Source organism: Carassius carassius, chromosome 34 (assembly GCF_963082965.1).
Source record: "Carassius carassius chromosome 34, fCarCar2.1, whole genome shotgun sequence".
NCBI classification, from domain to species: Eukaryota; Metazoa; Chordata; class Actinopteri; order Cypriniformes; family Cyprinidae; genus Carassius; species Carassius carassius.
In genome coordinates, this window is record NC_081788.1 from 18071681 (window position 1) to 18098484 (window position 26804).

The 26804-nt window shown below is 35.9% G+C and overlaps 3 protein-coding genes across 7 annotated transcripts; 1 reads left to right on the plus strand and 2 right to left on the minus strand.

Moving 5' to 3' along the window:
- Positions 1-776: 776 nt before the first annotated feature.
- On the plus strand, positions 777-3053 carry LOC132115189 (prokineticin-1-like). Its single transcript, XM_059523585.1, has 3 exons — positions 777-912; positions 1576-1701; positions 2602-3053. Exons 1-3 carry the CDS (start codon positions 841-843, stop codon positions 2719-2721), a joined length of 318 nt encoding a protein of 105 aa, XP_059379568.1. The 5' UTR covers positions 777-840; the 3' UTR covers positions 2722-3053.
- Positions 3054-4506: 1453 nt separating this feature from the next.
- On the minus strand, positions 4507-6561 carry LOC132114593 (uncharacterized). Of its 2 annotated transcripts, none has more exons than XM_059522787.1 (6): positions 6437-6561; positions 5816-6124; positions 5529-5646; positions 5331-5446; positions 5209-5246; positions 4507-4866 (listed from the first exon to the last, which is right to left on the minus strand). In XM_059522787.1, exons 1-6 carry the CDS (start codon positions 6474-6476, stop codon positions 4693-4695), a joined length of 795 nt encoding a protein of 264 aa, XP_059378770.1. In that variant the 5' UTR covers positions 6477-6561; the 3' UTR covers positions 4507-4692. The 2 variants fall into 2 exon arrangements, with proteins under 2 accessions (XP_059378770.1, XP_059378769.1); XM_059522786.1 differs by having other exon boundaries at positions 5331-5449.
- A 2712-nt stretch (positions 6562-9273) lies between these two features.
- Positions 9274-24906, minus strand: LOC132114591 (zinc finger protein 335-like). Of its 4 annotated transcripts, none has more exons than XM_059522783.1 (28): positions 24742-24906; positions 21006-21204; positions 20651-20921; positions 20308-20385; positions 18881-19807; positions 18017-18160; positions 17754-17906; positions 17359-17617; positions 17056-17233; positions 16755-16867; positions 16574-16592; positions 16301-16438; positions 16037-16113; positions 15783-15943; positions 15487-15704; positions 15264-15363; positions 15056-15129; positions 14091-14371; positions 13866-14004; positions 13568-13774; positions 13313-13455; positions 13019-13158; positions 12775-12875; positions 12525-12611; positions 11472-11555; positions 11312-11377; positions 10161-10266; positions 9274-10043 (listed from the first exon to the last, which is right to left on the minus strand). In XM_059522783.1, the coding sequence occupies exons 2-28, from the start codon at positions 21195-21197 to the stop codon at positions 9922-9924; spliced, it is 4578 nt and encodes a 1525-aa protein (XP_059378766.1). In that variant the 5' UTR covers positions 21198-21204; positions 24742-24906; the 3' UTR covers positions 9274-9921. The 4 variants fall into 4 exon arrangements, with proteins under 4 accessions (XP_059378766.1, XP_059378765.1, XP_059378764.1 ...); XM_059522782.1 differs by having other exon boundaries at positions 9278-10043; positions 13866-14007; positions 21006-21218; XM_059522781.1 differs by having other exon boundaries at positions 9280-10043; positions 13866-14007; positions 24742-24905.
- Between the last annotated feature and the right edge of the window lie 1898 nt (positions 24907-26804).

Below are 26804 nucleotides of genomic sequence, written 5' to 3' on the forward strand. Positions count from 1 at the left end.
AAACTAAATATATTTTTAAATTTCACTGAGCTTCACTGTTTATAAACATATATTTAGCATATATTTAACATATATTTAAATATATATTTTGGCCAGAAACAATTGCCATATGAGTATGTCCATAAATAAATAAAACATAAACATATAAACTGGAGATTAACTGAAATATTGTATAGTGATTTGAGCTCCAGTAATTTCCAAAACTTTTGATTTGTTAAACCTATAAAACAGAAAAAAAATTGATTAAAAACTCATAGATCAACTGTGATTTTAATTAATTTGTAACTTTATTTTCAATGATATTCACTATAAGATGAGTTGACAATATGAAAACATTTCAGGATTCAGTGAAGAAGTACTTGAGCATTATTGATGGGGCTTTGGGGGCATGAAAGACAAAAAAAGGTTGGCAAATAATGCTTTTCTAAATTTAACTCATGATTAATAACCATACAAATCAAGTGAAAAATGTGCTACTGTAGCTGATGTCATTAGGAAAGATTTTCTTGAAGTGAAACGTCCATCATCTGGTCCAGCGTCATACAGATAGAGATGAAGAAGTCCCATGCGGAGGTGTGTGTGTGTGTGTGGGGGGGGGGGGGGGGGGTGATAAAGAGAAAGAGGGATGGAGAGAGTAAGACAGAGACAGAGACAAACCTAAGTTATCAAAGACTCAACACTCTGAGAAAGGACAACTAGAACAGCAGAGAAGTGAAATCATCTCAGGTCCATACAAAGTCCTCTGGGAGAAACGAGATCAACAGGGAGAATAGAAAGAGACCAATAAGACCGATCAAGCTCTTACTGTTTAGTTGTGTGTATTTGTGTCGCGTTGCTGGTATGAGCAGGGTGTTGATTCTGTCTGTGCTCCTGCTGTCCCTGAGCTGGTGCAGATGTGCCGTCATCACAGGGGTAAGTCTGACAAATCATCTTGCAGATGATTTTACTTTTTTTTTTTTTTGTATTATTTAATTATGTTTCCATTTAACTGACCATTAGTTTATGTAATTATGGATAATAATCAATCGTATTTAGTTTGGTTTGATAATAATTAACACTGAAAAAGAGGTTTACTTATCTCCAAAATGATTCAGTTCCTTTATGATTTGCCTTCATTTGGCATGTTCTGGCTAATTGTTTAAAAAAACATGTTTGCTTGTAAGTTAATATTATGTCTAAATAAATGTAACTTCACTACAATTTTTTTCATAATCAATATTTTCCACATTTTCCTACATAAAGAACCAATCATTCTGCATTTCAACCACATATTTTTCCATACTTTATCAGTTTTTCCCCAGTCTTTTTTTTCCCCCACAGCCCATCAACTCATATTTAACTGGATATCATTTATCATTGTCATTTTATGTCATTTTCACACGTCATGGGACATGTCATGTGTATACATTAACAAATACTATATTTTTTTTTTTTTTTACAAATTAACCTCTCTCTTTGTACAAATTAACTTATAAATTAACAAAGACTTTTAACAAAGCCAGAGCGAGATCTTTATGTACAGGGAATGAAAGGTTTCCAGTATGCGACTGATGTTGTGTTGTGTTTGTGTATCAGGCATGTGACAGAGATGTGCAGTGTGGTGTGGGTCTGTGCTGTGCTGTGAGTCTATGGCTCAGAGGCCTGCGTATGTGCACACCACAGGGACTGGAAGGAGACGAATGTCACCCTTACAGCCACAAGGTATATACAGTAGATACACACACAGTCATGAGAAACCCTTCTGGAATATGAAAACAACCCAGGCCTAACTGTTATAAGAACTGAAAGAAAAAAAGAAATCATGCAGGAGAAATAGAGATAAACAGAGGAAAGATCCAAATGAAAAAGTCAATGGGAACCAACAACTGTTTGGTTCCCCATATTCTTCTAAATATCTTCTTTTATGTGTGTTTTTTAATGCTTTTACAAGTAAATTTTCATTTTTGGACAAACAATCACTTGAAATAAAAACAAGAATGCAATCTCTTTTTAAACAGCTGATCGGATTGTGGAGTAACATTTTCTTCTTTTTTTTTTTTTTGTTGCACAGTCTAAAAAGAGTATGCCAGACCTACATTTCACTGCTTGTTGTATGTCATATAACTTGTACGTGACAAATAAAATCTTGAATCTAAACACAGGTGATTGCCAGAGATGACTGAGAAAGGTTTTAAAAGAATCTGCTGATAAGTGTAACTGATATCGATCGAATGTGTCACAGATCAGGGCTGTTTATCACTCTGTCAGACGGACTCAGGCTGATTCAGAGATACAGAAGCTTTGCCATTCAGCTCAGGTTACGAGGCGAAAAGAAACAGATTTGGAGGGTTTTTGTGACTCACTGATGACAAAATCTTTAAACAGAAACGGAAGCCTATAGAGTTTTGTAATGTATCTTGATTAGCTAACCTTACGGCTGAAAAGATTTAATTAAAATGATATCATCACATCAGTCTGACTTAAAATATATACACAAAATGTTGACTTTAAATGTAGCAATTTATGTTTTTTTTTTATAATCAATGCAGTGCTGATCAAAAAACTGGTAATTATATGAAATAATAATATTGCGAAGTTGTCTGTGTCTGGACTTCCCTTTAGGTTCCTTTCCCTGGAAAGAGACAACATCACACTTGCCCCTGTCTGCCTCATCTGGTGTGCACCAGGTACAGCGACAACAGATATCGCTGTACCAGCGACTTCAAAAACATAGACTTTTAACACTGGAAAGAGTGGGAGAAAAAGAAGAGTGACAGCACAACTAGATTAATAACAAGTGCCACAGCACCTTTCTGGTCATGTTCGTTTTCACTCTGATGCACTTTGCACTACAAAAATGCTGTTATCCAGTTTCCCCAGAAATGCCAACATACATTATCCACCGTGGCACAAGGTCTACCTCTACCTTGGCATCCTTGATAGTAAAAACAAAATAAATTCATCACTTTTCTGTAAGTATACATGCAACAGATATTTTGTAAGGAATGTGCTTAGGAGGGAATCATATTTCTGGATGAATTCATCTTCAACATGCTATGAATTTGTTGAAGGCTTGGTAAGGGTAATTAAATTATTATCAGTCTGAATGGTCTTTGTGCTTTTCTCACAGTGTGAATATGTGCTGTGCGTGCGTGTGTGTGTGTGTGTGTGTGAGCTGTGCCTTTTTAGCTCCATGCATTCACTTTTCACTGCCTTCCCCTTTAATGCTTCTGTAAAAGCAAGTATTATTTTTTGCAAAGACTACAAAAAGATTTAGATTTATTTAAAACATGAACAGTTTTGAACATAATGCCAAAGCTGACCCTGACTGTCTTTGAAATTCACATCTAATGTGAGATCAAATGGGATCAAATAATTTAAGATTATAAGCATTATTATAAATATAAGCACTATAAGATTATATAACTATAATTATATATATATATATAATTATAGTTATATAATCTTATAGTGCTTATATTTATAATAATGCTTATAATGCCATAATATTATAATACTCAAAATAAATTTGGAAATTTTCTATAAAAAACATCAAAATACAACAGGAAAATATTAAACTTAAATGCATGATCATTGTTTACCATGCATTAGGGTGTCAACACAACTGTTTGTAAACCAATCTTAAAAATTATCATTTAGATTTTCCAAGATACTCATGAAAACAAAATATTATGCATATAAAAAATAAATGCCCCTAAAAATATAGCTAAACATATACTTGTCAAAACTGTTGAAATGGGAAATGATGTTCATTAGAATATACAGTATAAAACATTTGTTTAATGTAAAAATTTTAAATATTAGTGTAACAACAAGAACAAGAAGAATGGTGGTCAACATTCAATTAGCACACAATGTATGACAAAAAGACGACTATCTGATCCCTCTTTTTTAAGTTTCACTTCTGTTTAACAGTTTCTAACTGTTCATTTCTCAATCTAGTTTCAGTTCAATTAAAAAAAATGACTTGAAAGATTGTTCCTCTGAACTCTGTAATAAATGCAGTGGATTCTCTTCACTTCTGAGACCTGCTGGCAGATCAACATGAACAGGTCAATAAACTGCCTACCTAGGAACTGGATGAAGACAAAACAAGAGTGCCATAAAATGTCATTGCTGAATTTATTGGTATGGTTTATGTAAACTGGTAGTCTGGATTAATTTGCGTGTCCTTGATTATCGCAGTATCCTTTAAATCCTATTTGATACTAACATAATACACTACATACAACATGTGTCACCATATCTGTTTATGTTGCCTCGCTCAAAGACTATTTCTAGATTGGCCTAAATTTTGCTGCCTAAAGAAGTACTGGATTGCAAAAACTGGTTTTCACCTATTTCAACATCTGAACAGAGATTTATGATAGAAATGTTCTCTGTTCATCCAAAACAAAATTATTGCAATTATAATTATTGCTTCACAAATTTCCGTTCTGTGTGTTTCTAAGTCAAACACCCACACAAGTCAAAAACCCAAATTGTTTAAGAGTAAAGAGAAACAAATTTTTAAATAATACACATTTTACTATATAGAAGGTTTCTGGCATTAATCATCATAATGACATTTTCAAGAATAAAATAATTACTACATATCAGTACAATGTTGCATTAAAAATATAGTTCAAAAAATCTTGTAAGAAACAAATCCCTCATAGCAATGAATACATTGAACACAAACATTGCAAATGTTTATGCTGATGTTCTCATAATAGTGGAATATTCTACGGTTTCCTTTACTGTGACTGTACAGCTTGAAGAAGCATTAGCGTCTTTTGGGCTGTGTATCTGCAAATTGGCATAAAGTTCAGATGGATCCTGGTGGGGCTTAAATTCCACCATAGAATAGATAATGCCGTCCTGCTCCTGTGGGGAGATGTTGAACAGACAGGGTTTGATGTCATTTCAGAAACCATCCATCTATGTCAAGCTATGTTCGCTAATGTAGAATCAAATTTTCCCTTGTATGGATGATGAAGCTGATTACAGATCAGCATACTATGAACAAGCTGTAATTTAACTAATAATTCACCAAATCTTGCTTTTACCCCAGATTTGTATTAATTAAGAATATGATTCATAAAGAGTCTCTACACTTAAATGTCATATCTGCTGGATGTTTAGCTGTCTTGTAATCTCTTTGCTAAGATACTGAATACATGTGGTTATGAGTCAGTGGAGAATATTCAGTTTGTACAAATTGCTTACCAGGGTGGTGTTAGGAGAACCACAGATTTCACTTTTATCTGAGGGCCAAAAAAAAAGAAAGAAAAGTATTCAGTTAAAAAAATCCTTAGGTGATTAAAAATAATAATTGTCTGTCCACCTACCTGTGAATTCTTTCCTCCTGGTCTTTAGACAATACACGAGCAGTATCATTGAGATGACAGCAAACACCAGACCACTAAAAACAGCAGCTAGACTGTAGGATGTTCTCCAGCTGTCACTGCTTAATGTATAGAGTTACACAGATTAACAACTGTTAAAAGTTGGAATTGTTAGGGCTTCATATTTGTGACATAATTTACCTGAGTGTCTCTGCGTCACTCTCAGAAACGGTGGGTGCAGAGGGAGAAGAAGACGGCCAGACGTCTGGTTTAATGTTGGATTTTGGCGAGAGAGCAGCGGTGTTTACTCCACTCAGATCTACTTATGGAAAATATAATTATTTTTTTACATTTTTATTTTTAGATAAAATAATAATTTGATTATTATTATTATTGTTCTTATTCTTAATTGCATTACAAACTGTTACAAACTAATTATAGAAATATAACCTGAATATAACTGAATATCAAATAACAGGAAATCTTACCAGAAACGGTGACTTCCACAAACTGATATGTGTAAGAGAACCCACTGAAACCACATCCGTACTTGCCAGCATCCATTACACTCAGATCTGTAATTATTACTTCAAATTCTCCATTATTATTTGTGATGAATATTCTTCCTTGATACATGGGGGTAAATTGTCCTTTATTATTCACAAAGAGGTAGCACGTTGACTGATTTACCTTACAGCAAGATCTTTCAAGACTTTGATGGGATGGGTTAAATAAATAATTTAAAATAATTCTCTCTGATGAATAAAGCACACTGAGTCCTTCTGTTGAATTCATTCCTGTAAAACAATTACTGAACATTAATGATTTCTTAGTTTAAAGATGATTAAGATGATAGACAATCCCACTGTCTCCTTTTCAGTGCTGCTTAAAATATTGAGTTTAATTTGTAGTGTTGTAATGAAAATTATACAATTATATAATTATCAAAAGCATACATAAGTCCCAATAAAATAATTAAGGTTAAACCACAAACATTTTTCAATTCAGTTAAAACAGGTAAAATGTCTGCTATTAAATTTAAACAGAGAATTACATATAATCATGAATTCAGTCAGATTTCAGATTTAGCAAAAAAATACCATTCTCACCGCTTTTCAAGAGGACAAGAAGAAAGAAAATCAGCTTCATTTCCCTCTCTTGTTCAGATATTCTGGAGTGACTTTGGTTAACTTTATGATCTTATCCTGTCAAATTGAGGAAACACCTCTCAAACGTAAGACCATGACGAACAACCCAGAGAAAAGGGAAGTGTGGCCTTTTGAAAAAAATATTCTGACTGCTCTCTCAGTAGTTTATGAATCATTGCAACACTTAAACATGATGTGTTATCTTGACCAAGTCAGTACTAAGTTATATCCAATCATACTTCCTTAAATGCTACCTTTAAATCGCCTGTTAGGCTTGAATAGTGCTTGAAGAGCTGTAAAAGATTTTTGTTTATCATAGTGAATCTCTAAAGTCCAGTTCAAGTTCTCGATCGTACCCTCAGTCCAGTTACTCCGCCAAACTACAAAGCGTAAGGCTTGTATTAAATGGAAGCAAAAAAATTAATGCAACAATTTAGCGGCAGCGCAGATTGTCACAAAATATTCCTAAATACATTCTCACAGCTGGTGGGTTTTAGTGTACTGCTACTCAGCTAAAGTAACAATCTTGTGGACTCTGTAAAAGTAAAAGGTGTTTAGATGTGTATTAGTAATCTGGCCCCTTGGTATAAAGAAGAAAAAGTGTCTCATTTATACAGTGGAAAATTCAAAACGGAGTACAAATACTTAGTTTTTTTCTACCTATTATTAAAAGTATTGTTAGATTTGTAATCCATAAAACACTGGCTGCCAACAGAATTATAAAAATAAATAAATCAATCAAATGACAAACTTATTTTTTTGTTTATTTACAATATTTTTGATTTCATCACATCTGTTCCTGTATTTGTCTTATAGTCATAATCATAAGCCATTTGTCCATCATTAATCTAAGAAGAGAATCACAGTGAGAATTTAGACAACACTTTAATATGTAACACAAATAACTTTAACAGACATTATATAATGCTTAATTGATCATTAGATAATATATATCCAAAAAGTTTGAAATGTGAGATAATGTGCTTGTTAATGTTTTCTAATAAATGTATTAAACATTACATAACGTGTAACAAATCAATATTTCAAATTATTGATTTGAAGAAAAAAGTTAAAATGCTTAAATGCAACAGGTCAATATGTTTATTTTTTAGTATTTTCTCTTATTTTCCCCTCTTTATTTATGATTCAAGGAATATACAGTTTAATTATGTACTGTAGAGTAGTATACTAATGTAAGTGATAATGAATTATAACACTCAATAAAAAATATAAATAAAAAAAAAAGATCAATTGCACCAAAATTGCAATCTAGAGTCTTTAGCAAGCATTTAGCTAAACTTAACCAGCCAGCCTTTACACAAACCTTGTTACATTAGCTAAAAGTCTAATGCCCATAAAGATACTAAATGATTAGTAATCGTTTATAAACATTTACAAATTAGAATAGTTCCAACTTTAGATTGGCGTCTGCCAAAACATGCACAAATGATTAATAAATGATTAGTAAAGTAAATTCAGGTCCATCGGGGCACTTTTTGCCATCGAGATGACTTCTCATAAAGGTACTAATGATTACTAAACCTTGAAAAACATTTGCAAATGATGAATAGTGTCCACTTCAGATTGGGTACTGCACAAACATGAACAAGTAATTCATATATTATTTGTTAAGATGTGTAAATAGAGGTCTACACAACAAACAACATTTGCTGACATTTGTAAGCATTTCAATTTACATTAAATAATCATATGTTAATCGTCAGGTAATGTTTAGTAGGGTCATTAGTAAACCTTAACAAGAACATTATCTCATATTTCTAGCTATGTGAATACATATTAATATATTATTTTATTATAGATTAGAATTTATTTTGTTTTATTGATGAATCTGTAATGTACTACACACGAAGAATGAGCCAGTAAATGTTTTTCAAGCTGCTGTCACAGAACATTTGAATCTGCTACAACCTTTCAAAGGACATGCTAGTCTAGATTATTTTTACAGTTAGACACATAGAATGCGTTTAATAAAAGAAAAAGACAGAATGATATACTATTATAAAGCTGAATGTGGTTTCCTTGAGATTCCATCACAAGTTGTTGTGGGATTAATTAGTGAACTCCATTCTGAGAGCCGACATACTGGACCTGGGCAATGAAAGACAAGCAATACTGTCAAACTGTAATATGATCATGAACCCATCTAACTGAGAGTCTCAAACCTATTTATTTGATCCTGTTTATAGTGATTCTTGTACCTCAGTGATTTCATTGTTTCTGGTCCATCTGCAGGGTTGTTCTGCAGAATACATAAAGTGAATCATAGTGATAGGATACCAGATTTAAAATGTTTAAGATGCTAGCCATGTGGCCACAAGTCAGATGCACTAACTGCTTACAACAACAGTTTTGAGAGAACATGACATTCAGAAAATGTCAGAATTATGGGGTGAAACGTCTCTTTAAGAGTTAGAATTTTAAAGCCTTATATCAGCTATCTGACAAAATTCACCTGAATTTCTCTGCATTGGCTGTGGAGGGAGAAGAAGAGGGCCAGAGTGCTGGTTTGATGGAGGATATCTCTAGTAGGACAGATGTGTTTATGCCACACTGAGATTCTTTAAGTCTTGTAGTCAATAACATAATAATTATTTCACAATTTATTATTTAATAATTATAAGAATATCATCTCCAAATAAGCATGACAACCATTGATGGTTACAGTATTCATACTTCTAATGCATCAGAAATATTTATCATGAGTTCATCTGAACTTCTTTTAACCTCACACAGCTATGCATTCAATTCCAAGATGTTGAAAAAGACAGCAAGACATCTTCTTAATGTCTACAAGTGTGTGTGTATATATGTATATTGTATTATATTCGGTTCCCTTGTGTCATGTGCAACAGCTTTGTAAAATCAGCAGCGAGATGAATTTAAGAAAACCAATGTTTTTAGTTCAGATAAAGAGGTTTATTTGATTTATTTGATATGCATTTTAGGTTCCTTTCTGTAGCCATCTGAAAGAAAAACAAACCTCTAAAACTTAAGAAGCTAATGATGAAATGGCACATTTCATGTAAAATGAAAATAAATAATCAACCCTCCTTTATATAAGAACTTTAGCTATAACTAGGACCTCAATCCTCCAGTCTACTGTTTACATACTGTCACTGAAGTAGCATCCATTGTAGTACATCACAGCAACATATAGAATTAAATACATGGATTCTCTATACAGGCTGCTCTTGGCTTTCGTGTTTCTTTTTCATTACAAGGCAAAACACTGTAGGCACAAAAAGATAAACTGCTTTAAATATTTACAAAGGCAAGAGTTGTCTCATTTTCAGAGAGGATCTAACTGTACATTCACCCGCTTACTGAACAATTTAAGTCTGTGAAACAATTTTGTTACTTAGTATCCACTGCAGTCATCTGAAGCTGAGACGGGCTTCAGATGAATCTCTGTTTGTGTCTTGTTTCTACTCCTCAGTAAAAGTGATGACGTCATACTGGATGCCCTGCTGCTGCAGCTGCTCCAGTTGTTCAGGTGTGGCCTCGGTGTAAACCGTCTGAGTCTGAGCCATGGCTGCATCTGCAACAGCTACACACACAAACCAGACAAATCACCAACAAATCACCAGAAGGTTGTAGCATTAGAAACTTTCTGTTATTGGCGCTGTGAGTGAATAAACTTAAGTGTGAAGGTGTAAGGGCATACCAGTGACAGCGGAATGGGCAGCTGCCTCCAGGTCCTCAGGGGCGACAATCTGCTGCTCGGCAGTGATGGGGACATACTGGATCTGTCCATCCTGAGACAGGGCAATCTGACATACGACACAGAAGAGATTTACACTTGAACCAGCTTAAGATACTGATCATGCAGCTCATTCTTTTTCACTGTTAAATTACTCAAAAAGTGACAGTTCAGACTATTACACTGTTAAACAAAGATTACCATTTCAATATATTCCGTTCTTTTTCGACTTTCTATTCATCGAAAAATACTGAAAAATGTGCATGTTCTCAACAAAAATATTAAGCACTCAATACTGATAATAATCAGCATATTAGAATGATTTCTGGAAGATCATGTGCAACTGAAGACTAGAGCAATTACTGCTAAAATTCTGCTTTACCATTACAGGAATAAATTACATTTAAAAAGATATTGAAATAGAACAGAATAGAACAGTTATTTTACATTTTAATAATATTTTATAATACTACAATTTTACAGTATTTTTAACTAAACTTTTTTTTATTTTCTTTACCCATTTTTAACTTTTGAATGGTATTATGTTTCTCATTCATGTCCTTTCATTAAAATAGCATTTAGAGGTTTCATATGCTGTCATTAACAACAAAGCTATTTATCATTATGTGCAAATAAATTTTTTCTAGCATTAAGACATGAACAGCTCAAAGTAGAAATTCTAAGCTATCGTGCTATAATTATACTGTACTTCAAACACAACTTAATTGCAGCATAATATAAGCTGTAATGCATATACCGTATTTTTCGAACTATAAGTCGCACCTAAGTATAAGTCGCATCAGTCCAAAAATACGTCATGATGAGGAAAAAAAACATATATAAGTCGCACATTTAGAACCAAAAACCAAGAGAACCATTACCGTCTACAGCCACGAGAGGGCGCTCTTTCGCGTCTGTAGACGGTTATGTTTTCTCTTGGTTCATTTCTCTTGGCTCTTTTCTCTTGGTTCATGTCAAATATTTTGATAAGTCGCACCTGACTATAAGTCGTAGGACCAGCCAAACTATGAAAAAAAGTGTGACTTATAGTCCTGAAAATACGGTATATACTGTATAAAACATAAAACATGTTTGTATTCTGCTCTGGCTTCAACCTGTTGCTCCTGCAGAAACGTTCCATCATGCTCGTACTGAATGTGAGCAATCCGCCCATCCTCCATCTGCAATTCACAATCAGAATTTTTTTTTTTGTCAGAATTATACTATAACTATAACATCCTACATACCAGAAAAACGGAAAGAGCTTATACTAACCTGAATGTGGTTTCCTTCAGATACCACCACATACTCCCGTGGGAGCAGGTGCTGAACTCCATCCTGAGAGATGATATACTGGACCTGAGAAAGTACAGGGCAGAAGAGGGGATTCAACAGGAGTACAAATTAAGGTCTTGAATTTGTTTGCTGATTATACACACACACACACACACACACTCACACACACTACATACAGCTCAAAAGTTTTTTTTTGTTTTATTTTTTATACAAATATATGAAAGTGTAATTTTTTTTTGCTGTGATGGCAAAGCTGGATTGTCAGCAGTCATTACTCCATTCCTCAGTGTCACATGTTCCTTCAGAAATCATTCTAATATTCTGATTTGGTGATCAAGAAACATTTATTATTATTACACATTTTTAAAACAGTTACGCAGCCTATAATTTTTGTGGATTGTTTTTCAGGGTTCATAAAGTTCAGAAGAACAGCATTTATTTTAAATATAAATATTTTTTAACATTATAAAATATCTTTACTGTCACTTTTGATCAATATAATGTCTTTACATAATAAAAGCTTTGTGACGAGTGGGGTGGGGCCGAGAGCCACGGGAACGACACCTGCTCCACTCACCGGTCTCGAGTCCTACGGAGGAGATGGAAGGATACAAAAGAGGAGCGATGACAGCGAAGGACGAAAGAGGACTAGGCCTGGACTTTATTTTGTGTTTGGTTTTTGTTTGTGCGCGGCAGTCGTCTGTGAGGGGCTGTCGCGCTGTTTTGTGTTTATTTGGTGATTAAAGTTTTATTTGGATATCCGCCGGTTCCCGCCTCCTTCTTCCAGTGATTGTGAAGTTTGTATTTTGTTACACTGGTGAGTTGAGCAGGTGTCGCTCATTTCCCAATCACTCCACCGGCCTCGCTCCGTTCCCACGGCTATCGGCCCCGCCCCACTCATCACAAGCTTTTTTTTATAAAAACCTTTTACTTAAAAAAAAAAAAAAAAAAACTCCAAAAGTTTAACTGTAGTGCATATATAATTTTTTGCTGGTTTTCTGAATAAAGCCTCAGTTGTAAAATGAGTCGTACCTCAGTGACCTGATTGTCTCCAGTCATTAAGTGTTGTACCGTCTGTCCATCTACTGTTGTGATCTGTTGAATATATGTTGCTTCCTCCTGAGAAATGTAGAATTTTGTCAAAAACAAGATACAAAACCTTCTGCATTACACATACATTCAAATTTAATAAGCTGCTCTATAATTGGCCAAAAAGAGTCAATCATTGGCCAAAAAGAGTCAATCACATAGAGGATGCGAATGAGAAGCCAATGTGCAATACCTGGTCAGAAAGAGTCTGATCCTGAGCCACAATGATGTGTTCCTGACCCAAAGCCTGCTGCAGTCTCTCCGGACTGATGACTGCCTGACCGGCCTGCAGATCTGAACAACACAGGAAAAATAAATATTAAAAAAGCATAAGTAAAAATAACAAATGACAATGTCAAACAATCCGAACAGGACTGTGTGAATCTATTATTTCTAAATAAACAAAATACAGTCTAACTATCAGAGACAGTACTTACTCTGCAGTGTGGCTAAAGCTTCTTCATCACTATTGACGATGATGGTCTGCTGAGAGGGGACAGAGCGGGTTTTCCGGGGCGAAGGTTCCTGAGTGTGAAGCCTCTCCATGTGGAACTTCAGATGGCCGTTCCGGTTAAACCTTAAAGAGAACCTCAGAGCACTGAGAGGCTGTGGAGGTCTGTGTGCATGTGACTTGCTTACATCAAGTAGTGGAAGTGTTGTTTAGCCAGTAATGTAAACAGTATAAATTCTCTAATTTTTTTTTTATGATAATTTCGCAATTGCTCCCTTACCTTTGGCCACAGACCTGACAGGCGTAAGGCTTTTCGTTGGTGTGTGTCATCATGTGGCGTCTCAGGTCTTTCTTGTTTTTAGAGGCAAAACTGCAGCTGTTACATTTATGAGGCCTCAAATATGCGTGCATGGCCATGTGTGACTAGAATGATAAAAATAGACATACTATGAAAATTACTTAACACAACAAAACTGGTTTTGTAGAAAAAGTTCAGAAAAATGCATAGGTACAGATTTAAAACATGACCACACACCTTGACTTCTGGCCAAGAAGGTGCTGTGAAGTCACAGTCGGGGCATTTGAATGTTTTGGGGTCTATGTGCGCCCTCTTGTGGTTCTCCATGTCCGAGCGGCCGTGGAAAGCCTCCATGCAGATGCGGCAGGAGAAGCGTTTGGTGTTGAGCTGTTGAGAAGGGGGTGATGGACACAGGGAAGGGGAACCTGGAGCTTCACTGCTCAGCTGCAGGAGGAGAATTTTGTCAGGGAATCTATCCATTGAGAGGGAGCACAATTAGTTATTCCACCTGTGAAGTAACAAAACTGAGTCTCACCTCTACCTGCTGCAGGACTCCATCTGTCAAGCTTGAGCTCAAATAAAACTTCTCTTTATTCTCTTTGAGAGATGTAGAGAAGGACAAGGGCTCGGTGCTCACTTCCATGATCTGAGGCTCTGCTGAGGGTTCCTCTAAACTGCTGCCAAACGCACATGCATCATCTTAAAGGATTTATATAATATTAAAGGCATTACAGTGGGTGTTTTTGACATTCGGTAGTACCTGTGTGTCGTTTCTTCAGAAGCTTGCTCCACCACACTGAAATCTGCTCCCTCATATGTACCAATGCCAATCTGTGTCACCTCCTGCGACACACCTGTTGTCTCCTCTTGCTCCATGGTCCCTGTAGCTGTCTCAAATGCCTCCTGCACCAGAGTGTCCCCGTTCTCTGACACATGGAATGTGACGATCTTTTGAGGCAAGGACGAGCCCTCACTCCCAGAGCCAGCTCCGGTCCATGAACCCGTCTCCAGGGTCTTACCTTCTGGTTTCAACACTGCCACCTGAGAAGAGTGATCAGTTTATCACAGAAAATAAAAATCTGGATGGATAGATAAATATATATATTCATATAGTCACATCATTTCAGTTCAACATTGTGAGGAGTTTAAGAGATATAGATGAAGAAATATAATAATCTATAATAATAAAGAGGCTGATAGCATTATTATGGATGACTAATAATTACTAAATATTTATTGCATTGTACATGATCTACAATATGCAGGCTTTTGGCAAAAATAATATTGTAATACAACCAGTTAATTATTGTGTGTAAAGCATCTCTGATGAATCTGTTTTTAAATAATTTATACTTTGTAATACTCCATCGCAAAAACATTTTTTTATTGTTTTCTATAATAAGTTTTATTGCTTATTGTTATAGTACAAATATAACAACCTTATATAAGAATATTTATCTCTTTTTTTTTTACTTTGCTTTTCTTATAATGTAGGCCTGTTATACATTCAACTAACAGAACCGATCCAGATATGTTTAATGGAAAAGTACTTAATATATATTTTTGTTGTTTTACTATAAATGTAACACTAAAATAGCTTTTTTGGCCTTTTGTAGAGTTGCATCTGAAATCTGAACACTTTAATAGAAAGTATGTCATAAACATTATGTATTTATAACATTATTTTATATTCGAGGAGATGATGCGAGTGTGTCAGTACAGTACCTGCAGTTCTCTGGCGTTCCTCATGTTTAGCAGCAGATCGAGAGCATTCTGGGCTGAGAGGTCTGTAGTCTGGGCTGTGAGAGAGGGTAAAGATTAACTGTAACACTGTAAGCTTAATATTAATAAGGAGAATGATATTCATAACCACACCAACCATATATGTTAAGTGAGTCCAATCACTGACCCACTGATCACTTTTTCTACTGACCTTCCTCGTAAATGATGGTAGTGTTCCCCAGTGCATCTTGAGATACAGATGTGTTCCCTAAGGACTCCATGGTTTGGAAAGTAATGGGGTCCACTGTTACCTTTAGGTGTAAAAACGAATATTTTATATATATATATATATATATATATATATATATATGGGGATGTTGGGATTTTCTTCAATTCAGATACAAGGGCTTTAAAAGGCATATCAATGTACTTACAATGGTCTCTTGAAATCCATTGGTTTCGTTCTGTAATCTCAGCTCCTCAATCTGCTGCATACTGAAAGCAGGTGTCTGGCGCCGGCGAATTGGCTCTTCTGGGTGGGATTGACTCCACTCATCGAAGGCCTCGGGATGGCGACACTGCACATGCAGCCGCAGGTTCTTCCTGTGTCTGGTCGTGAAGTGGCACATGTCGCATGAGAAGGGCTTTTCACCTGATCAGATGGACAGGTATCTTCAGAAAACCTTCCTTCTGCCAAACAATTTAACTTTCTAATGATTACATAACTCACCAGTGTGTTTAATGGCAATGTGGGACACCAGGAAATCCTCTTTACTCGTGGAGTATTTGCACTCTTCGCATTTGAACGGTTTGTCGCTGGTGTGGGACAGCTGGTGATTAAGCAGGTGCTTTTTGTCATTGCAGGTGTACTCACAGAACTCACACTTAAACCTGATGCAGGAGAAATGAAAAATAGCTAGCTTTACTTTACTTTATGTTTAACAGTGGAGTTCAGATTTTAAGAGGAACAGACATCTCACTTACATGCTGTTGCCACAATTCTGTATGTGTGTGAGAAGATGCATTTTAAAAGTGTAGCGCTTCTTAAAGGATTTCCCACACTGCAAAGCAAACACATTTATACTAGTGTGAACATAGCAGATATACAGGGCTACATCTCACAAAAACATTGTAAACCAATATAGATCATAGTGACTTTTTTAATCTGTGTTAGCGACAGTGTGCTAAGGCTTAATTACTGATTCATCAAAACTAGATTAATTAACAAAATTTAAAGAAGAACTTTACCTTGTCACACATGTGAGGTTTCTCTGTGCTGTGTGTCTTCATGTGTTGCGTCAGGCGTTTCTGCATTGGGTACACGCGACAGCAGATGGGGCACGGAAATTCAGACACTTTGGGAACCTGTGAAGGTTTGACACAAGACTGCTGTTGCATAAAAAGCTATCCTCATCAAACAACTCAAAGCTAACTTTATCTGATACATCATGTCAATAAAGACAATTTCCTTTAAACATGAATGATTGTTTGTTCACATGTGGTTCTCATCTTTGACCTCACCATATCTGTCTTCCGACTCCTAAAGGAGAAGAAAAAAGACCATTAATTAACACTTTAGACATGTTATGTCATGTGTAAATTTAAAATAATTCAAAAAAATTTATATAGATGACCTCAAGGGTTTGACAAAATAAAATTCACGACAATCGATTCACGAAAAGGAGGCATGCTGAATTCTTACTTGCTTTTGTTGTGGACAGCTGAGTGCCGGATCACGTCTTTCTTATAAACACTAGAGTAATCACACACCTCACATTTGTATGGTTTTGTACCTTCATGATTGAACATGTGCTCCTACAGGACAAATACATCAATATTATAGTTATATACACTAGACATTAGCACATATTATACAAACATTTCAAATTTAATATAAAAAACAAACAAACAAAAACTTAACTAATAAAACTTAAACTTATAAAAGTAAATAAAATGGATTTTATGGATTTATAGATTGTCAAATGAAGGAATCTAGTTCTTACCTTTAGTGAGGACCACCGTTTGCAGCGGTAGCTGCACTGCAAACACTTAAAGCATTCAGGGTCATTTCCCTCATGAGAATCCACATGGAATCTGAGATCCTCTTGCGACAGAAAGCGAGAACCACAGATCCAGCAGTTATGAGGCCTTAGCAGAGGCTTGAGGGATCTGTAGTACTTGCTAAAAAGTTAAATGAGGTTTTGAAAGTCTAGAATGTTTTAAAATGGATAAGGATTTCTAAGATAAGATTTTGTGTCCAACAGACAAGACATGGAAGATCAAAGAATAGCATGGGTATTACTTACTTGCGATTCATGTACTTTTTGTACTTCTTTTGAAGGAATCTCTTAGAAGGCCGGCCTCGTTTTTTGGGCAAAAACTCCAGGTCATCAGGGCCTGTGTTTGACGAAGGATCTTTGTTTTCTGAATCTGACTGGCTGACGACTGGTTCCACTGCTGACCCATTGGATAGAGAGGAAGATCCATTCTCCAGTCCAGAGGAACTTGCTTCTTCAGGGGCTTGAGGGTCCTCTGCATTGTTTGTTTGAGAAGCCGCTAGTGACTCTGTTTCATGCAAAGGTGAAAATAAGAGTTATCTCAGATCTATGAGATAAGTTGTGAAGTAGATTTATAACTTGAATGTTAATGTCTTTCAAATGTAATATTTTATTCAACTTCTTAGACCTGAAAAGCTTAAGACCTGAGTCAGGAAGGAATTTGCGGGGTGGCCCCACTATCCTGCGGGGCCGTTTCCGTGAGGAAGAGGATGAAGAGCAGGAAGGAGGTGGAGTGCAGTGACTGGAAGCCAATCTGGACCTGGCCTCTTCATCAGCTGGCTTATAATCACTGTCACCTGAATGCAGATAGTAAAAATAAATACATAAATAAATACATAAATAAATAAATAAATAAATAAATAAACAGGAAATGAAATATAGAGTATGCAAACTGCTCTCCATTGACCTTGATCATCAAGAGCGCCTGCATCAATGATGTCATCTTCTTCCTCTTCTGGAGGCTCCTCCTTCTTGACCTCAGCGACCGCTCGCGCCCTACTCTCGGATTTTCGAGGACGCCCCCGCCCACGTTTCTTTTGGCCAGGAACACCTACATGAGATAACACATTCTGAACAAGAGCATCTTAACAGAACTGCATACATAAGCAAGACGTCCCTATTTTTTGCTTTAAGTTATTGTACTTGTGTTTGTTAATTGAGGCCAGAGAAGAACTGGCCCTACAAGTGAGTCTCGTTTCTCCCAAAGTTTTTTCTCCATTTCTGTCACTTGATGGATTTTGGGGTCCTTTCCACCCTTGCCTCTGGTTTGCTTAGTTAGGGTTTAACAGACTCTTAATATTCAGTAATAATATCAGTTTGACTGCACTGACATTAACATATGAGAGCAGAAGATGAACTGAACTTGAGCTGGATGATGTTTTCTGTAGAGCTTATTGTACCTGAATTAAACTTATAACTGATTAACTTTACACAATTATTGAACTGAACTGAACCAACACTGAACTGACATGAGCTGAATTATGAAACTATTGTCTTTTTAGAGACGCTTTACATGAGATTTTGATGAAGCTTGCATTATCTGCTCAATTTCCAATCAAGTTCTGCTGCTTTTAAATGTGCTAAATAAATATATTTTGACATGACTTGACTAAAAAGCCTTTGTGGCCATCATGTGCCCTTAAAGTTTCAAATAAATTTTCTTTTCTTTTCTTTTCTTAAAGTATTACTCCATTTTGCACAGGGGCAGATATTAAAAACAAAGAGTTGATTTTACATTTGAAAAAGACAAAATTAGCATCTCCTACTTTACCTGGTGGTTTAAAGTGTTTGTCTCTCATGTGGTTGATGAGCGTATCCTTGGAGACACTTTTATACGGGCACATCTTACACTTAAATTGCTGTACGATCACCACCTCCATCATTTCCTCTAGCTCAGCCATGTCTGGGGTTCTGTGCCCAGACTCAACCACCACCCCAGACTCCACCACTTCAGGCTCTGGATGGGTGGAATATGTCCCACTGCTACTTATGTATGGGCAGGGCAAGTTATCATTGCAGTCTATTTGATCAGTGAGCTGGGATCCCACTGTGTCAGCCAGTGAGTGCCGAACTGCACCCTCGTCGGCATATAGCGAGCCCTGGGGCAAATAGGAGTGCTGGGGCTCATCTACCGCACTTCCTTCCTGCTCTGATGCTGAGACATGCTCCCTGTCATCCATGCTGCTGTCGATATACCGTGAATGCTGCGGCCGCTCCACACCCTCAGGACTGTACTCCACGTAGTCATCACTGCACTCCACAACATACCGGGAGGAGCAAAAAGAATGCCTCTGAGGACTACTGTTCGTACCACTGCACTCTGCTGCGTAACGCCCAAGAGGTTCCTCTGAGTCAGCCATATTGTAGTTGGTGACCCCTGAATGACGTGGGGTCTGGTCTGGTTCAGCTCCTGAGCACTCGATGTAGCGGGCCTCTCTGGTCTGGTCTGGGTCTTCTTCTCCACTCCACTCTGTGTACTGGGAATGCTGCGGCTGGTCTGGGCGACTGCAGCTGCTGCTGCCATCGTCGTGCTCACGGTATCCGGAGTGTCCAGGCTGGTCGGGTTCCACACTGCCCTGCGGGTTTCCTGACAGGTCTGCCTGGTCCAAGCAAGTTGAGGTGGGTCCATCAGCAAGTGCTTCAATGGCAATGCGGCTTGACAGTGCAGAGGAAGACATCTGAGCCACCATAGGAGCTCCTATACACAGTGAACAAAGGAAATGGCTATTTGAACATCCAAGAACTACCCCTCTTTCATCATTATTTACTCATGTTGTTTTAAATCTGTATGCATTTTCTTCTATGCAACACAAAAGAGGATATTTTGAAGAACGTTGGTAACTAAACAGTTTTGGTTCCGACTGATTCCATTCCATTTTTGTCCCTTCAGTGGAAGTCAATGGGACCTGAAACTATTCAGGTACCAACATTCCTCAAAATATGTTGTTGTTTTTTTCCATACAGGTTTGAAATGGAAGGAGGGTGAGTAATTTCATTTTTACACAGACTATCCCTTTAAGTCAATTTGAAAAGTTGAAAAGGATTTGGTCATTCAGCATAGTTAATCTTAACCTTTATGACTCCAAGGCTCATTTGGAACACACTGTTTTTAATCACTTATTTAAAAGAAGCACCTACTCATGGAGTATGCAATTTTACACACAGCCCTTAATCTCAAACTCTAGGGATCTTTCTTACCGTCATCAGGACCTTGGAGTATCAGATACTGTGTGGTCTCTGCACTACCATCCTCTGCGCTTGTAACTGCAATACATCCTGCAAAATGGGCATAGAAACATAGTATTTATATCGAATACTACATAATCATAAAGATGACAATGTCTACCATATTAAACTGTTAGACATTGTCCTTTTATCATAATTTGGGTGTGATATAAAAGGAGAGGCAAGAAACACAGTATTTATATCGAATACTACATAATCATAAAGATGACAATGTCTACCATATTAAACTGTTAGACATTGTCCTTTTATCATAATTTGGGTGTGATATAAAAGGAGAGGCAAGAAGTTTCTCTACCGTTCATGATGTCGGGTCCAATGGTGGATTCAATGATCTTGTCAATAGCTGAGCCGAGATCTGAGGATGTGGAAGCAGTGGAATCAGAAACCATCATTCCTCCTTCAGAGACAGCACTGGAGTGGACCAGGACCTGGACAGACTCTGACACCAAGACCGACTGTGTCACTGTGGAGACGCTGGACACACTGGTTGACTGGGCGACAGAAGAGGAGTCTGGGAGATTAACTCTTCGCACATCTGTACTGGAGCTTGTCTCCGGGATAAAAACCTAAAGTACATCCCAAAAAATTTACCTTGATATGAATTACACACTTACACACGGATATATAAATGTGTGGGTTGATTGTCTTACCACAATTCCCTCAGAGCTCTGTCCTACGTGACAGTCTGATTCTGGGGCCGTGGCAGGAGGAGCCGCCGCATCGCTGCTATCAGCAGACATGGCTTCTGAAGACTCCATGCCCATACCACTCTCCGACGGCTCCTCCATCCCAGAATGCCCCACATCGCTGCTGCTCTCCACCTCCATCTCCTCAGAGTCCATCTCTGCCCTGTGGGAAAGTGTCTGACTCTCAGTAATACAGTACTAAATTGGACATTGTCTCCTGCATTAAACATTCAAGGGCATGGCCGATGAGTGGACAAGCGTGTAAAGTGTAATGAAGTATAATCATTTTATTGAAAATTTTTTTAAAAATATATGTGGATTTTGATTTATTAACGTGATTTTGTGGAAGGTCAATATTTGACTATTTATATTATTTTAGTATATTTATATTTTAGTATATAGTATATTTTAAAGTTTAAAGCTTATACTGTTTTATTTTAACATTGGACTCAAGTATAAAGAAACGGGTAACACTTTAGAATAATGGTCCATTAGTTAATGTTAGTTAATTTATTAATTTACATGAACAGAACAATACATTTATTACTGTATTTATTAATCTTTGTTGACGTTAGTTAATGAAAAAACAGTTATTCATTGTTAGTTCATGCTAATACACAGTGCATTGACTAATGTTAACAAGCACAACTTTTGATTTGAATAATGCATTAGTAAATGTTGAAATTAACCTAAACTAAGATTAATAAATGCTGTAGAAGGATTGTTCTTGCTTAGATCATGTTAACTAAAGTATTTAACTAACATTAACTAACGGACCATTATGCTAAAGTGTTACCAAGAAGTACAGTCAGTGCTTAGTTCAAGGCACCTTTCTGGGACATTTTAAAATGCTTAATGAGAGACTTAATGTACTAAAACAGTGACAGTCAAAATTGAGTACACACCATATTAATAATTACTATTAATACCAATAACGCTATTAATATTAATAATCTTATTAATAATTTTACAATTACTAAAATAGTATCTACAGACAAGCAGAACAGTATGGAATGCCAAATTTGACAAAATTATAAATAAATAAATGCATTAAAAAAACTTTTTTAAATGTAAACAATAATAATTTTTTAATTTCCCCCAACATTATTTATTGTTCCTTTATTTTATTTCCACTTGTATTTTTTAAATTTACCTATTTATTTATATATTCATTTATACGTTTAATTATTCCTACATTTCGTTATTTTCACATATATTTTCTTTTTCTATAGGGTAATGAGGAGGGTGTGTTTTACCGCAGGAAAATCAATCGAGGCGAGGAGTAAGATCTGAGGCCACAGTGGTTCCTTGATATTGATATTAAATGTCTTCACTGGTGATATGAGATTTTGGCCACATTGGACATCTAGGTCAGCAAGCAAGTCATGTACAATTGTTGTATTTCATTTGGGCACCACAAGGTGTCAATGCGGCCTCAAAGCTTACAATTCGCCTACTCTGACTCATTGCTATTTAATAAAATAATAATAATAATAAATCACTAAATGTAGAAATAAATTAAAAAAGAAAAAATAATGTGGAAAAACTATATACATAAATAGGAAAATAAAAGTATAGTTTGCATAATTATTATTTTTTTAGTAATCTATTACTTTCATTTGTTTATATATACTGATATAGATATATATATACACACACACACACACACACACACACACACACACACACACACACACATTTTCAGGTTTGGCATTCCATAAATAAGAATATGAACTCTAAAATACACATCAGTTTTTCTCCCCCATTGAAAACCATTATAAAGAAAGCTGTATATTGAATTTGGCCTTTTTATATCATTTTTTTTTTTTATCATTATAAGCATTTTTTCTATGGAGGGAGAAAACACGTGGCCTGTCTGTAAACAGTATGCTTTATTAATAATGCAGTACTGAATTTGGCCCTCCAGTGTCAGTGTTTTAGTACATTAACCCACATTAAGCATTTCAGAATGTCCCAGAACGATGCCTTGAACTAAGCACTGACCATATTTCTTCATACTTGAGTCCAAGTTCAAAATAACACTCTATGAACCACTCCACTGTGAATGTATGGATCTGTATCAACCACTGCAGGCTGTAAAGTTTGCAAAAATTCATGAAGTCAATTTTTCATTTATTCACAGAAGTATAGATCCACCTGCGGATTTTCTGAAGAATTTGCACAAGAGCATTGTTGCAATCAAGTTGTACAACCAGATTTCTAAATAAACTAGAAATTTTAAAATTATTTATTGCATCACATTTATTGGATTTTATATTTTGTGTTGTATTGTTTAATTGTTATTTCATACCCTGCAGTAGTGTCAAATTCCCCCAGGGTAGGGATGGGCAATACCCACTGATCTATATATATAACTGTATTCTAGATCAGTGGCAATATCACTTATTTTATTTTCGATACGATACCGATATTTTCCAAGTAAATATCGTCAATAATGATACTTCAGAACTTAACTTTTAAATTATGAAATTTACAAAATTATTAAATTACTAAGAGTACAATGGGTAATGGATTACCACCTAACTTTGTTTAAAATACATTTTAACATTCAATGCACATTAACTGTAACTTATTAGGTTATATTTTTGTTTACACATGGTTCAAATATGTTTTTTTGTTTACACATGATTCAAATCTACAAATACTACAGTTATGATCTATGGTCACTCAATTTAGTAAAATCATGATTAATTTTCAAAAGGGACTGCCAGTGACAGGCTGTTGCATGCATAAAAACCTTTTTATTCTGACAGTGTATGATTTCCATTAACATTACAGAACAGAACATGATCAATATTATATTTCAACGTTCAGTTTAGATTAATGTAATTGCACAAACTATGTAGGCTACAATTTCAATTGGTTTATTGTGAAATGTTTTTTTGTTTCTGTACGCTAACATCGGTTATTCATCCAATGCAATGTTTTACGCATTATTATACATTTTTTGTTAAATAAAAAAAATAACTGGTAAATAAAACACAAAAATAATATCGATATTTTTCAATACTCTTGTCAGTATCGATACATTGATAATTCGGATCGATACACCCATCCCTACCCCGGGGATGAATAGTTATTGTCTTGTTATGGCACCTTTCTAGGTCACTCAAGCACATTATAAGCTTACCAGCAAAACCACAAGTGTGGTCGAGTTACAGAAAACATCATCTAAAAAGTTTGATTTCTGACATGTGCTCAACCGATATCAGTCCCTCCCCACCAGAACACCCGTCCAGTTGTGCTTGGGACATTAAGTCTTTCTCTTTACTCAAAAATATCAATGACAAAAGGGTTCTGGTTTTTGCTCAACATTACACGTTCTGATGTTGCGCAAACCAACAATCTAATGAAGAACATGTCACTATATCAGATGCTAATATAACACCCGAGCCGTCTCTCGGACTGCCACTGCTCTTTGATAGTTTCAATTTCTAAACACTAGCGAAAGTGTGTGTGCTGCCCTTCGTTCTGCCTGCTCGCTCAGCGCCATTTTCCCTCCCGCCGCTCCGAGTTATTTTTTCCGCTCAGGCGATATGAAGAACCGCTCGGGGACCTCGAGGGCCTGCGCGAGCAGGGAGAGCCAGTTCGCCCGAATGTTTTTGTCTTGCCCATCATGGAAGAAACTGTATTTGTTCACAATTTTACACCATAATTTTGAGCTAGGATTTTTTCTTACCTTGAAAGGACGATCGGGTTGCTCTTCGGGCACGCGAATGAGGCGAAATAAAATAGATCTTTGAAAGCGAATTGTTGGTCTGGTTTCTAGTCGGGCGCCATCAGCGTCTCCTCGCTTCCTGTCCTCAAAGCTGGCCGGAACTCATTTATCCGCCAGGGGGACAGACGAGAGGGAGAAACCAATACTGCTTGCTAAGGCGGAGGGCATCTCCAGGCTTACATACTCTGCACTCTCTCTATATGTGGACAACAAAATTTGTAAATCAGTTGATAAAATCCTGTTTAATTTTGTTTGGAAAAACAAAATCCATTATATTAAGAAGTCTGTATTAATGAACACGTATGAGCATGGTGGGTTGAATTTCCTTGATTTCTCTTCTTTGAACAACACTTTCAAAATTAATTGGATTAGACAGTTTTTGTGTAACCCAAACTCAATCTGGAATTTTATCCCCAATTACTATTTTTCCAAATTAGGTGGTCTCCCTTTCCTATTGATCTGTAATTATAATATTGCTAGAATCCCTTACAATTTATCTAAATTTCATAAACAGGCATTACTTGCATGGTCATTAATCTTTAAGCACAATTTCTCCCCTCACCGGTACTTCATTTGGAACAATCAAGACATTTTATATAAGAGAAAATCTTTGTTTTTTAGTAGTTGGTTTGTGAAAAACATTCTGATTGTTTCCCAGTTATTTAACTCAGAAGGTCTTCTTTTAAGTTATGAAGGATTTTTATGTAAATTTAATTTTCCAGTAACTCCCAAAGAATTTTCCATTGTCATGGACGCTATTCCTAAAGGAGCTGTTATGCTTTTAAGGGACTCTGTTAGATCATCCAGCACTTTATCTATTTCTTTAGACCCATTTGAAATCCCAGTAGGAAAACTATGCTTTCTGTCACCTTCTTCATCACGTAACTTTAAGATTAGATCACTTTTTCAAAAGGAGCTTGTAACAACTCCTTATGTTGTGTTTTATTGGAGGAATGTGGTTGATCATATTGATTGGAAAAAAGTATGGACTCTGTCTTCGAAATACATAATAACAAACAAGGTTAGAGAGATCTCATTCAAATTATTACACAGATTTTACCCAACTAAAGTGTTTTTGAAAAGATTTAAATCAGACATCGATACAAGCTGTTGTTTTTGTGGTGACCCTAATGAAACAGATGTACATATATTTTGTGATTGTCCTCACACACAGCAATTTTGGATTGAATTCTGTAGTGTTGTCAATCGCAGTGTGCTCCATGGTTTCTCTCTGCTTTTTAAGGATGTACTGTTTGGCTTCTTTAATATACCAAAAGATAAAATTAAGGAATATTTTATTATTAACCTATTATTACTTCTTGCAAAATTTCACATTCACCGTAGTAAATTCAATCGTCAAAATCCTTTATATATTGTTTTTGAAAAAGAGGCTCAACAGTATATTCAAACTATTTCATCTTCCAAGAATCTCAAAGCTTGTAAAACGATTCATTTATTTAATATTTTTAATTTATTTTGTTAAAGTTTTTGTTTTGTATTATTTATTTACTGTTGCATATGTCTGTTAATGATGCTTTGCACGTAGTGTCACCTCTTTGCACGTGATGTTGATATTATCTGTATTTGTATCTTTGGTACCTTGGCATTAAAAAAAAAAAAAAAAAAAAAAAAAAAAAGAGAGGGAGAAACCCTTAATCTGTTTTATAATGTATCTCGATTTATTTTATTATTGATGTCATATTTACAGAACATGACTATCGACAATCTCGATTAATCTTTTTATTGTTTTGTCAAATAATGGTGAGAACTGGAGGACTATTGCTCGCACAGATTGAAACCACCGAGTGTCTCGCGGATTAATATGAAGCCAGTTGTTTATCCCAAGATTCTTTTATAAATTTTTTTGATAGGGCCAAAATATTATTTTTATTTCACAGATTAAATGTGATGGGGTCATATATTATAAAGGAGTCAATTTACATTCTTTTAAATCTGTGCCGCGGATATAAATGAGATGTGCTGTCATTCTTCGAAAACTACAACTAACATATTTTGACCGTTAA